The 14115-nt window shown below is 43.6% G+C and overlaps 2 protein-coding genes and 1 pseudogene across 2 annotated transcripts; all 3 read left to right on the top strand.

The window, feature by feature from the left end:
* Positions 1 to 2605: 2605 nt before the first annotated feature.
* LOC117825625 (trace amine-associated receptor 1-like) lies at positions 2606 to 3595 on the top strand. Its single transcript, XM_034701538.1, has one exon. It carries the CDS (start codon positions 2606 to 2608, stop codon positions 3593 to 3595), a length of 990 nt encoding a protein of 329 aa, XP_034557429.1.
* A 4059-nt stretch (positions 3596 to 7654) lies between these two features.
* Positions 7655 to 8644, top strand: LOC117825624 (annotated as a pseudogene).
* A 2179-nt stretch (positions 8645 to 10823) lies between these two features.
* LOC117825623 (trace amine-associated receptor 1-like) lies at positions 10824 to 13550 on the top strand. Its single transcript, XM_034701536.1, has 3 exons — positions 10824 to 10863; positions 11011 to 11034; positions 12571 to 13550. Exons 1-3 carry the CDS (start codon positions 10824 to 10826, stop codon positions 13548 to 13550), a joined length of 1044 nt encoding a protein of 347 aa, XP_034557427.1.
* Positions 13551 to 14115: the final 565 nt, after the last annotated feature.

Below are 14115 nucleotides of genomic sequence, written 5' to 3'. Positions count from 1 at the left end.
ATATGGGTCTGCTCAGTCGACTAAACAAATGTCGCCATCTTGGTAGTCAATGTTGACTGAACTGTGCGTGACACTGACCCCACAATTTCCAGGAGTACAGCAACGTCTGTAAGCTTCCAGGAAATGTGCGGAAATGAACGCACAGTATGGACAGAAGGCTCTGTTCATATCCGTCTGTGTATAAGACGTAGAGCATAAACAAAACATTAGGATGCTTCAACATCACTATGATTAATAATTAAGTTTAACAAATAACCATTTAGGAGAGGGTTTGGCCTTTAGACTGGGAACCGGTCTCAGCTGGACCACTGACTGTGGACAATGGGCTGGGTTCCGTACTGGCTCTGGCTGAGACTGGAGGAGACTGGAGGATAGCATCCTGGAAGTCAGCAGGCCAAAGAGATGCTAGCTTTAGGCTAAAGGCTGATTCATACTTCTGCGTCGAATCAACGGCGTAGCTTACGCCGGGGGTCCGCGTAGCCCCCGTACCTACGCAGAGGCCTACGCACGTAGCTGACGTGCACCTCCTCCAAAATGTAACTACGCGTAGAATCGATGCAGACCGCAAGCCCTGTGATTGGTCCTCTTGGCGGCATTGTGTTTCCTGCATTTATATCACTTCCGGGATCCCGGACATGGGCCGCACATCGTCCGTGTATTTCATCTCCTCCTCTCTATTCTTCATGTAATCATGTCTGTATGATAAACAGTAACATGTATCAGCTGTAGATTAACAGAACACGCTCTGAATCTCTGTGGAAAAGTAGACAGAGATCGTAGCGGGGCCGGAAGGAGGTGACCGGCTACCAGCGAGACCACACTGTTGCTGCGCGACACTGACACATTGACGCACAAGTATGTGGTGCTCATGTCCGCGTCAGCCCCTGCTGCGTACGGGAGACGCAGAAGTATAAATCAGCCTTAACAAGCTCAATGCCATGTAGCGGGCAGAGGTGCAGACTGGAAGCTTGCAGGGTGGATGTAAGCAGGCGATGTGAGGACTAGAGGCTTGTGTACTGGATGCCAGGAGGGAAGGCTCACTGCTCAAACCTCAGAGCTGAGTTTATCTACCTCTTTAGGTCAGGTAATGATTGGATCATGAGTTTGTGAAGAGCCGGGTCTGAAATCCTGACATTGGTTACTAGAAGGTTGTTTTACTCATTTCAAATCTTATTACGAACCACTGCCTTTGTACACCTAACCACTTCCTCTTGTGGACGTATCTGCTCCACTACCAGCTTCCTTCTCTCTTTAGGACCTGCCTTGTACCACATTGGCCTGCCTGAGCTAAGCCCCAAGCCCCCACGGCCTTGCTGCACGTTCCCTACAATCTCTAGGTGCATAAGAGCTGCCTCTGCTTCCTGTACTGCATCTTCTGGATTCCATTTCCTACCTCTAGTTGGATTTGGAACCAACCTACCCACTACTGCGTCTCTGCTCCCAGATAGCAACATCTCTGTCCTGACCTTTGCACACTTGAACTCTTCAGTTGAGCTAGTTATTGGTAGCTGGAGTAAGCCCTTTCCATACATTGCTATACTACTAAGACACAGAGGAACCCCTAACCATTTCCTGATGTATGAATTAACCAACCTCTCTATCCTTTCCACCTGTGGAACTGGAACTGTGTAAACTGACAGTGGCCACATAAACCTAGGGGGAACTGAAACACCAAAGTTTCAACTTTCCTGGGAGTACCGACTTCTCTGTGTTTCCTATCCCCTCTGCTACATCTTTCCTCAGCTGTTCTACCTGATCACTATCCAAACGTCACTATCCGTTGGGACAGACTGTCTGACCTCACTTCTGTAGGGTCTGTATTTAACCTCCGACTTCACTGGCCGGGGAGACAGAGCTCATTCAGTATGCACTGTTGACCTTGTGTGGCACCTTCGGCTCTGGTGGCAGTACTGCCCAGCTCACTATGGAAGGTAAGTGTGATGCATGTTTGTGAATATATATAATATGCTTTAAGAATCTGGCGTGTAGTCTAATCTGTAAGTTATTTCTGAACAGCATTTTGCCTTCTTAGTTGATAGGACATGTTTTTTGAGGTGAGCTGACTGTTGGTTGATAGCTAGTCATCACTGGTCATTTAATATCACCTTTACTGTTGATACAGCAGATCTGAGCTTCATGGGAACATGACAAGAATGAGTCGGCTCCTAAGACTCCGTGTCAGCTACTATTTACTGATCTTCAGTAGAATTTTACTTCTGGGACTTTTTCCAAACAAGATTAATACAAAGTTGTGTGATATATGACCAGTTTTATGAGCATGTTAAAAAGCAGTACCCCCTTTGTAATGTCTGTTGTTGCAATAGTTCAAATATTGAAGAGCTCTAGCAAGAGTGAGAGGCACTGCACTGGTGACTGGTAATGGCAGTTAGATTCAAACTGGTAGGAAGCAGCTCTACAGAGCTACAGAAGATTAACTTCCACATTATGTCACCTCCCTACCTGCTCCGCGGCCGTCTTTGTGAACAAGCATTTGTATTGACTTTGATAAGAGAAGCACTAAAGTATATAAATGATGACCGACAGAGCTACAGTTCATACATTTGAGTCCATTCCTAATGTTTAATTCTTGTTTCCTTTCAAACAGATGGAGCCAGCATTCTGCTTTGAATCTGGAAACGTTTCATGCCTGAAGAGAAACTACCCCACGCCACTGCGTGTCACCCTCTACCTCATTTTTGGGATCATCATTGTTCTGACAGTGTGTGGAAACCTTTTGGTGACTTTCTCAGTTGCTTATTTTAAGCAGCTCCATACTCCAACCAACTACCTGATTGTCTCTCTGGCTGTGTCTGACCTGCTCTTAGGGTTGTTAGTCATGTTCCCCAGTATGATCCGAACCATAGAGTCCTGTTGGTACTTTGGTGACTTCTTCTGTAAAGTCTCCTTAAGCTCAGATGTCATGTTGGTTACAGCATCAATTCTGAATCTGTCATTCATATCAGTGGACAGATACTATGCTGTTTGCCAACCTCTGCTTTACAGAAGCAGAATAACTGATAATGTAGTGCTGATCATGATCCTGCTCACTTGGAGTATTTCAGTTTTTTTAGGCTTTGGGATGATATTTCTGAAACTAAATATTTTGGGTGTTGAGGAGTTTTATTATAACCATGTTGTGTGTAAAGGAGGGTGTGTTTTGTTTCAGGGCAAACTGTCTTCTACACTCTCATCCGTTCTTTCCTTTTACATGCCAGGTGTTATAATGCTTGCTGTGTATCTGAAGGTTTTGCTGGTGGCACAGAAACAGTTCCGCAGCATACAGAGGGCAGGCTGTGTGAGCTCAGTGAAAACATCAAGCCAGACTAAAGCCACTAAAACTCTGGCTGTTGTAATGGGAGCCTTTCTTTCTTTTTGGACTCCTTTCTTTGTCTGCAACATCATCGACCCTTTCATTAGTTACTCCTTACCCCCACAACTGATTGAAGGACTTGTGTGGTTGGGATACTTGAACTCTACAGTGAACCCTATGATATATGCATTTTTTTACAGGTGGTTCAGAAAGGCATTTCAGTTATTAACCTCAGGTGATATCTTTAAATCTGACATTTCAGGGACAACACTCTTCACTGAATGAAGTGTTACGTTACAGGCCAAATGTTTTAAAAATTGTGGTAAATTGTACACCTTGCTAAAATATGTCTGTTAAGGAGCCTTATGGCCACAACCTGAACCACCTTTGATTGACCAGAGTGCAATTTGAGTTCTGTTGGAATTTCTCCACAGACTGGGTTTGAAGGAAAGTGTTGATTCTGTTCTTAATCACCATTACAAAGCCTTTTAATCTCAACTGTTTTGAAATGCACATTTACGTTGCTAGCTTCAATTTGGGCTCATTCATGTTACAGCATGTTGTGCAGCGTCTGTCTGATCAGACGCTGCACAACATGCTGTAACACCTCTGACCTAATCTAAACCCAGCCTGCCATCCAAGCTTCAGCTGCTCCTGGAGTCCTCATGAAAGATGCAGTTTAAAGGTAATGTTTATATGCAGACATCAGTCCTTCTTTATAAATACAGACCTCTACATCAGTCCTTCTTTATAAATACAGACCTCTACATCAGTCCTTCTTTATAAATGCAGACCTCTACATCAGTCCTTCTTTATATATACAGACCTCTACACCAGTCCCTCTTTATATAGACAGACCTCTACATCAGTCCTTCTTTATAAATACAGACCTCTACATCAGTCCTTCTTTATAAATACAGACCTCTACATCAGTCCTTCTTTATAAATGCAGACCTCTACACCAGTCCCTCTTTATAAATACAGACATCTACATCAGTCCTTCTTTATAAATGCAGACCTCTACATCAGTCCTTCTTTATAAATACAGACCTCTACATAAGTACTTCTTTATAAATACAGACCTCTACATCAGTCCTTCTTTATAAATGCAGACCTCTACATCAGTCCCTCTTTATAAATACAGACCTCTACATCAGTCCTTTTTTATAAATGCAGACCTCTACATAAGTCCTTCTTTATAAATACAGACCTCTACATAAGTCCTTCTTTATAAATACAGACCTCTACATCAGTCCTTCTTTATAAATGCAGACCTCTACATCAGTCCTTCTTTATAAATACAGACCTCTACACAAGTCCTTCTTAATAAATACAGACCTCTACATCAGTCCGTCTTTATAAATGCAGACCTCTAAATCAGTCCTTCTTTATAAACACAGACCTCTACATCAGTCCTTCTTTATAAATACAGACCTCTACATCAGTCCTTCTTTATAAATACACACCTCTAAATCAGTCCAAAACTGCAGAGTTTTCCACAGAGGATTAAACTGAAAAGAACATGGCATCACAATCCAAACTTCAAACTTTGATCATAACACCTGTCTCTAAAGCAGAGCTTACTTTGCAAATGAAGAGGAGAAGCGGGCTTTCTTTGTGAAACATGCAGAACGTTCCTGTTGAGGGCTGCACGCCACATCTTCAACATGTCCTCTGCTTCACACTGCTGTTAGCAGCTCTGTCTATGGCACCATGTTCTCAAACACTCTTGTGTTAGATATGGGTCTGCTCAGTCGACTAAACAAATGTCGCCATCTTTGGTAGTCAATGTTGACTGAACTGTGCGTGACACTGACCCCACAATTTCCAGGAGTACAGCAACGTCTGTAAGCTTCCAGGAAATGTGCGGAAATGAACGCACAGTATGGACAGAAGGCTCTGTTCATATCCGTCTGTGTATAAGACGTAGAGCATAAACAAAACATTAGGATGCTTCAACATCACTATGATTAATAATTAAGTTTAACAAATAACCATTTAGGAGAGGGTTTGGCCTTTAGACTGGGAACCGGTCTCAGCTGGACCACTGACTGTGGACAATGGGCTGGGTTCCGTACTGGCTCTGGCTGAGACTGGAGGAGACTGGAGGATAGCATCCTGGAAGTCAGCAGGCCAAAGAGATGCTAGCTTTAGGCTAAAGGCTGATTCATACTCCTGCGTCGAATCAACGGCGTAGCCTACGCCGGGGGTCCGCGTAGCCCCCGTACCTACGCAGAGGCCTACGCACGTAGCTGACGTGCACCTTCTCCAAAATGTAACTACGCGTAGAATCGATGCAGACCGCAAGCCCTGTGATTGGTCCTCTCGGCGGCATTGTGTTTCCTGCATTTATATCACTTCCGGGATCCCGGACATGGGCCGCACATCGTCCGTGTATTTCATCTCCTCCTCTCTATTCTTCATGTAATCATGTCTGTATGATAAACAGTAACATGTATCAGCTGTAGATTAACATAACACGCTCTGAATCTCTGTGGAAAAGTAGACAGAGATCGTAGCGGGGCCGGAAGGAGGTGACCGGCTACCAGCGAGACCACACTGTTGCTGCGCGACACTGACACATTGACGCACAAGTATGTGGTGCTCATGTCCGCGTCAGCCCCTGCTGCGTACGGGAGACACAGAAGTATAAATCAGCCTTAACAAGCTCAATGCCATGTAGCGGGCAGAGGTGCAGACTGGAAGCTTGCAGGGTGGATGTAAGCAGGCGATGTGAGGACTAGAGGCTTGTGTACTGGATGCCAGGAGGGAAGGCTCACTGCTCAAACCTCAGAGCTGAGTTTATCTGCCTCTTTAGGTCAGGTAATGATTGGATCATGAGTTTGTGAAGAGCCGGGTCTGAAATCCTGACATTGGTTACTAGAAGGTTGTTTTACTCATTTCAAATCTTATTACGAGCCACTGCCTTTGTACACCTAACCACTTCCTCTTGTGGACGTATCTGCTCCACTACCAGCTTCCTTCTCTCTTTAGGACCTGCCTTGTACCACATTGGCCTGCCTGAGCTAAGCCCCAAGCCCCCACGGGCTTGCTGCACGTTCCCTACAATCTCTAGGTGCATAAGAGCTGCCTCTGCTTCCTGTACTGCATCTTCTGGATTCCATTTCCTACCTCTAGTTGGATTTGGAACCAACCTACCCACTACTGCGTCTCTGCTCCCAGATAGCAACATCTCTGTCCTGACCTTTGCACACTTGAACTCTTCAGTTGAGCTAGTTAATGGTAGCTGGAGTAAGCCCTTTCCATACATTGCTATACTACTAAGACACAGAGGAACCCCTAACCATTTCCTGATGTATGAATTAACCAACCTCTCTATCCTTTCCACCTGTGGAACTGGAACTGTGTAAACTGACAGTGGCCACATAAACCTAGGGGGAACTGAAACACCAAAGTTTCAACTTTCCTGGGAGTACCGACTTCTCTGTGTTTCCTATCCCCTCTGCTACATCTTTCCTCAGCTGTTCTACCTGATCACTATCCAAACGTCACTATCCGTTGGGACAGACTGTCTGATCTCACTTCTGTAGGGTCTGTATTTAACCTCCGACTTCACTGGCCGGGGAGACAGAGCTCATTCAGTATGCACTGTTGACCTTGTGTGGCACCTTCGACTCTGGTGGCAGTACTGCCCAGCTCACTATGGAAGGTAAGTGTGATGCATGTTTGTGAATATATATAATATGCTTTAAGAATCTGGCGTGTAGTCTAATCTGTAAGTTATTTCTGAACAGCATTTTGCCTTCTTAGTTGATAGGACATGTTTTTTGAGGTGAGCTGACTGTTGGTTGATAGCTAGTCATCACTGGTCATTTAATATCACCTTTACTGTTGATACAGCAGATCTGAGCTTCATGGGAACATGACAAGAATGAGTCGGCTCCTAAGACTCCGTGTCAGCTACTATTTACTGATCTTCAGTAGAATTTTACTTCTGGGACTTTTTCCAAACAAGATTAATACAAAGTTGTGTGATATATGACCAGTTTTATGAGCATGTTAAAAAGCAGTACCCCCTTTGTAATGTCTGTTGTTGCAATAGTTCAAATATTGAAGAGCTCTAGCAAGAGTGAGAGGCACTGCACTGGTGACTGGTAATGGCAGTTAGATTCAAACTGGTAGGAAGCAGCTCTACAGAGCTACAGAAGATTAACTTCCACATTATGTCACCTCCCTACCTGCTCCGCGGCCGTCTTTGTGAACAAGCATTTGTATTGACTTTGATAAGAGAAGCACTGAAGTATATAAATGATGACCGACAGAGCTACAGTTCATACATTTGAGTCCATTCCTAATGTTTAATTCTTGTTTCCTTTCAAACAGATGGAGCCAGCATTCTGCTTTGAATCTGGAAACGTTTCATGCCTGAAGAGAAACTACCCCACGCCACTGCGTGTCACCCTCTACATCATTTTTGGGATCATCATTGTTCTGACAGTGTGTGGAAACCTTTTTGTGACTTTCTCAGTTGCTTATTTTAAGCAGCTCCATACTCCAACCAACTACCTGATTGTCTCTCTGGCTTTGTCTGACCTGCTCTTAGGGTTGTTAGTCATGTTCCCCAATATGATCCGAACTGTAGAGTCCTGTTGGTACTTTGGTGACTTCTTCTGTAAAGTCTCCTTAAGCTCAGATGTCATGTTGGTTACAGCATCAATTCTGAATCTGTCATTCATATCAGTGGACAGATACTATGCTGTTTGCCAACCTCTGCTTTACAGAAGCAGAATAACTGATAATGTAGTGCTGATCATGATCCTGCTCACTTGGAGTATTTCAGTTTTTTTAGGCTTTGGGATGATATTTCTGAAACTAAATATTTTGGGTGTTGAGGAGTTTTATTATAACCATGTTGTGTGTAAAGGAGGGTGTGTTTTGTTTCAGGGCAAACTGTCATCTACACTCTCATCCCTTCTTTCCTTTTACATGCCAGGTGTTATAATGCTTGCTGTGTATCTGAAGGTTTTGCTGGTGGCACAGAAACAGTTCCGCAGCATACAGAGGGCAGGCTGTGTGAGCTCAGTGAAAACATCAAGCCAGACTAAAGCCACTAAAACTCTGGCTGTTGTAATGGGAGCCTTTCTTTCTTTTTAGACTCCTTTCTTTGTCTGCAACATCATCAACCCTTTCATTAGTTACTCCTTACCCCCACAACTGATTGAAGGACTTATGTGGTTGGGATTCTCGAACTCTACAGTGAACCCTATGATATATGCATTTTTTTACAGGTGGTTCAGAAAGGCATTTCAGTTATTAACCTCAGGTGATATCTTTAAATCTGACATTTCAGGGACAACACTCTTCACTGAATGAAGTGTTACGTTACAGGCCAAATGTTTTAAAAATTGTGGTAAATTGTACACCTTGCTAAAATATGTCTGTTAAGGAGCCTTATGGCCACAACCTGAACCACCTTTGATTGACCAGAGTGCAATTTGAGTTCTGTTGGAATTTCTCCACAGACTGGGTTTGAAGGAAAGTGTTGATTCTGTTCTTAATCACCATTACAAAGCCTTTTAATCTCAACTGTTTTGAAATGCACATCTACGTTGCTAGCTTCAATTTGGGCTCATTCATGTTACAGCATGTTGTGCAGCGTCTGTCTGATCAGACGCTGCACAACATGCTGTAACACCTCTGACCTAATCTAAACCCAGCCTGCCATCCAAGCTTCAGCTGCTCCTGGAGTCCTCATGAAAGATGCAGTTTAAAGGTAATGTTTATATGCAGACATCAGTCCTTCTTTATAAATACAGACCTCTACATCAGTCCTTCTTTATAAATGCAGACCTCTACATCAGTCCTTCTGTATAAATGCAGACCTCTACATTAGTCCTTCTTTATAAATACAGACCTCTACATCAGTCCTTCTTTATAAATACAGACCTCTACATCAGTCCTTCTTTATAAATGCAGACCTCTACATCAGTCCCTCTTTATATATACAGACCTCTACATCAGTCCTTCTTTATAAATACAGACCTCTACATCAGTCCGTCTTTATAAATACAGACCTCTACATCAGTCCTTCTTTATAAATACAGACCTCTACATCAGTCCGTCTTTATAAATGCAGACCTCTACATCAGTCCTTCTTTATAAATGCAGACCTCTACACCAGTCCCTCTTTATAAATACAGACCTCTACATCAGTCCTTCTTTATAAATGCAGACCTCTACATTGGTCCTTCTTTATAAATGCAGACCTCTACATTGGTCCTTCTTTATAAATACAGACCTCTACATCAGTCCTTCTTTATAAATGCAGACCTCTACATAAGTCTGTCTTTATAAATACAGACCTCTACATTGGTCCTTCTTTATAAATGCAGACCTCTACATCAGTCCTTCTTTATAAATACACACCTCTAAATCAGTCCAAAACTGCAGAGTTTTCCACAGAGGATTAAACTGAAAAGAACATGGCATCACAATCCAAACTTCAAACTTTGATCATAACACCTGTCTCTAAAGCAGAGCTTACTTTGCAAATGAAGAGGAGAAGCGGGCTTTCTTTGTGAAACATGCAGAACGTTCCTGTTGAGGGCTGCACGCCACATTTTCAACATGTCCTCTGCTTCACACTGCTGTTAGCAGCTCTGTCTATGGCACCATGTTCTCAAACACTCTTGTGTTAGATATGGGTCTGCTCAGTCGACTAAACAAATGTCCCCATCTTCGGTAGTCAATGTTGACTGAACTGTGCGTGACACTGACCCCACAATTTCCAGGAGTACAGCAACGTCTGTAAGCTTCCAGGAAATGGTCGGAAATGAACGCACAGTATGGACAGAAGGCTCTGTTCATATCCGTCTGTGTATAAGACGTAGAGCATAAACAAAACATTAGGATGCTTCAACATCACTATGATAAATAATTAAGTTTAACAAATAACCATTTAGGAGAGGGTTTGGCCTTTAGACTGGGAACCGGTCTCAGCTGGACCACTGACTGTGGACCATGGGCTGGATTCCTTACTGGCTCTGGACTGGAGGATAGCATCCTGGAAGTCAGCAGGCCAAAGAGATGCTAGCTTTAGGCTAAAGGCTGATTTATACTTCTGCGTTGAATCAACGGCGTAGCCTACGCCGGGGGTCCGCGTAGCCCCCGTACCTACTCAGAGGCCTACGCACGTAGCTGACGTGCACCTCCTCCAAAATGTAACTACGCGTAGAATTGATGCAGACCGCAAGCCCTGTGATTGGTCCTCTCGGCGGCATTGTGTTTCCTGCATTTATATCACTTCAGCGATCCCGGACATGGGCCGCACATCGTCCGTGTATTTCATCTCCTCCTCTCTATTCTTCATGTAATCATGTCTGTATGATAAACAGTAACATGTATCAGCTGTAGATTAACATAACACGCTCTGAATCTCTGTGGAAAAGTAGACAGAGATCGTAGCGGGGCCGGAAGGAGGTGACCGGCTACCAGCGAGACCACACTGTTGCTGCGCGACACTGACACATTGACGCACAAGTATGTGGTGCTCATGTCCGCGTCAGCCCCTGCTGCGTACGGCAGACACGGAAGTATAAATCAGCCTTAACAAGCTCAATGCCATGTAGCGGGCAGAGGTGCAGACTGGAAGCTTGCAGGGTGGATGTAAGCAGGCGATGTGAGGACTAGAGGCTTGTGTACTGGATGCCAGGAGGGAAGGCTCACTGCTCAAACCTCAGAGCTGAGTTTATCTGCCTCTTTAGGTCAGGTAATGATTGGATCATGAGTTTGTGAAGAGCCGGGTCTGAAATCCTGACATTGGTTACTAGAAGGTTGTTTTACTCATTTCAAATCTTATTACGAGCCACTGCCTTTGTACACCTAACCACTTCCTCTTGTGGACGTATCTGCTCCACTACCAGCTTCCTTCTCTCTTTAGGACCTGCCTTGTACCACATTGGCCTGCCTGAGCTAAGCCCCAAGCCCCCACGGCCTTGCTGCACGTTCCCTACAATCTCTAGGTGCATAAGAGCTGCCTCTGCTTCCTGTACTGCATCTTCTGGATTCCATTTCCTACCTCTAGTTGGATTTGGAACCAACCTACCCACTACTGCGTCTCTGCTCCCAGATAGCACCATCTCTGTCCTGACCTTTGCACACTTGAACTCTTCAGTTGAGCTAGTTATTGGTAGCTGGAGTAAGCCCTTTCCATACATTGCTATACTACTAAGACACAGAGGAACCCCTAACCATTTCCTGATGTATGAATTAACCAACCTCTCTATCCTTTCCACCTGTGGAACTGGAACTGTGTAAACTGACAGTGGCCACATAAACCTAGGGGGAACTGAAACACCAAAGTTTCAACTTTCCTGGGAGTACCGACTTCTCTGTGTTTCCTATCCCCTCTGCTACATCTTTCCTCAGCTGTTCTACCTGATCACTATCCAAACGTCACTATCCGTTGGGACAGACTGTCTGACCTCACTTCTGTAGGGTCTGTATTTAACCTCCGACTTCACTGGCCGGGGAGACAGAGCTCATTCAGTATGCACTGTTGACCTTGTGTGGCACCTTCGGCTCTGGTGGCAGTACTGCCCAGCTCACTATGGAAGGTAAGTGTGATGCATGTTTGTGAATATATATAATATGCTTTAAGAATCTGGCGTGTAGTCTAATCTGTAAGTTATTTCTGAACAGCATTTTGCCTTCTTAGTTGATAGGACATGTTTTTTGAGGTGAGCTGACTGTTGGTTGATAGCTAGTCATCACTGGTCATTTAATATCACCTTTACTGTTGATACAGCAGATCTGAGCTTCATGGGAACATGACAAGAATGAGTCGGCTCCTAAGACTCCGTGTCAGCTACTATTTACTGATCTTCAGTAGAATTTTACTTCTGGGACTTTTTCCAAACAAGATTAATACAAAGTTGTGTGATATATGACCAGTTTTATGAGCATGTTAAAAAGCAGTACCCCCTTTGTAATGTCTGTTGTTGCAATAGTTCAAATATTGAAGAGCTCTAGCAAGAGTGAGAGGCACTGCACTGGTGACTGGTAATGGCAGTTAGATTCAAACTGGTAGGAAGCAGCTCTACAGAGCTACAGAAGATTAACTTCCACATTATGTCACCTCCCTACCTGCTCCGTGGCCGTCTTTGTGAACAAGCATTTGTATTGACTTTGATAAGAGAAGCACTAAAGTATATAAATGATGACCGACAGAGCTACAGTTCATACATTTGAGTCCATTCCTAATGTTTAATTCTTGTTTCCTTTCAAACAGATGGAGCCAGCATTCTGCTTTGAATCTGGAAACGTTTCATGCCTGAAGAGAAACTACCCCACGCCACTGCGTGTCACCCTCTACATCATTTTTGGGATCATCATTGTTCTGACAGTGTGTGGAAACCTTTTGGTGACTTTCTCAGTTGCTTATTTTAAGCAGCTCCATACTCCAACCAACTACCTGATTGTCTCTCTGGCTGTGTCTGACCTGCTCTTAGGGTTGTTAGTCATGTTCCCCGGTATGATCCGAACCATAGAGTCCTGTTGGTACTTTGGTGACTTCTTCTGTAAAGTCTACATGAGCTCAGATGTCATGTTGGTTACAGCCTCAATTCTGAATCTGTCATTCATATCAGTGGACAGATACTATGCTGTTTGCCAACCTCTGCTTTACAGAAGCAGAATAACTGATAATGTAGTGCTGATCATGATCCTGCTCACTTGGAGTATTTCAGTTTTTTTAGGCTTTGGGATGATATTTCTGAAACTAAATATTTTGGGTGTTGAGGAGTTTTATTATAACCACGTTGTGTGTAAAGGAGGGTGTGTTTTGTTTTTCAGTGGACCTCCAAGTGTAATCTCATCCGTTCTTTCCTTTTACATGCCAGGTGTTATAATGCTTGCTGTGTATCTGAAGGTTTTGCTGGTGGCACAGAAACAGTTCCGCAGCATACAGAGGGCAGGCTGTGTGAGCTCAGTGAAAACATCAAGCCAGACTAAAGCCACTAAAACTCTGGCTGTTGTAATGGGAGCCTTTCTTTCTTTTTGGACTCCTCTCTTTGTCTGCAACATCACCAACCCTTTCATTAGTTACTCCTTATCCCCACAACTGATTGAAGGACTTGTGTGGTTGGGATACTTGAACTCTACAGTGAACCCTATGATATATGCATTTTTTTACAGGTGGTTCAGAAAGGCATTTCAGTTATTAACCTCAGGTGATATCTTTAAATCTGACATTTCAGGGACAACACTCTTCACTGAATGAAGTGTTACGTTACAGGCCAAATGTTTTAAAAATTGTGGTAAATTGTACACCTTGCTAAAATATGTCTGTTAAGGAGCCTTATGGCCACAACCTGAACCACCTTTGATTGACCAGAGTGCAATTTGAGTTCTGTTGGAATTTCTCCACAGACTGGGTTTGAAGGAAAGTGTTGATTCTGTTCTTAATCACCATTACAAAGCCTTTTAATCTAAACTGTTTTGAAATGCACATTTACGTTGCTAGCTTCAATTTGGGCTCATTCATGTTACAGCATGTTGTGCAGCGTCTGTCTGATCAGACGCTGCACAACATGCTGTAACACCTCTGCTCTAATCTAAACCCAGCCTGCCATCCAAGCTTCAGCTGCTCCTAGAGTCCTCATGAAAGATGCAGTTTAAAGGTAATGTTTATATGCAGACATCAGTCCTTCTTTATAAATACAGACCTCTACATCAGTCCTTCTTTATAAATACAGACCTCTACATCAGTCCTTCTTTATAAATACAGACCTCTACATCAGTCCTTCTTTATAAATACAGACCTCTACATCAGTCCTTCTTTATAA

This window comes from Notolabrus celidotus, chromosome 14 (genome assembly GCF_009762535.1).
Source record: "Notolabrus celidotus isolate fNotCel1 chromosome 14, fNotCel1.pri, whole genome shotgun sequence".
Classification (NCBI taxonomy): Eukaryota; Metazoa; Chordata; class Actinopteri; order Labriformes; family Labridae; genus Notolabrus; species Notolabrus celidotus.
Note: the sequence above shows the minus strand (reverse complement) of the source record. Positions and strands in the feature narration are given on the sequence as shown.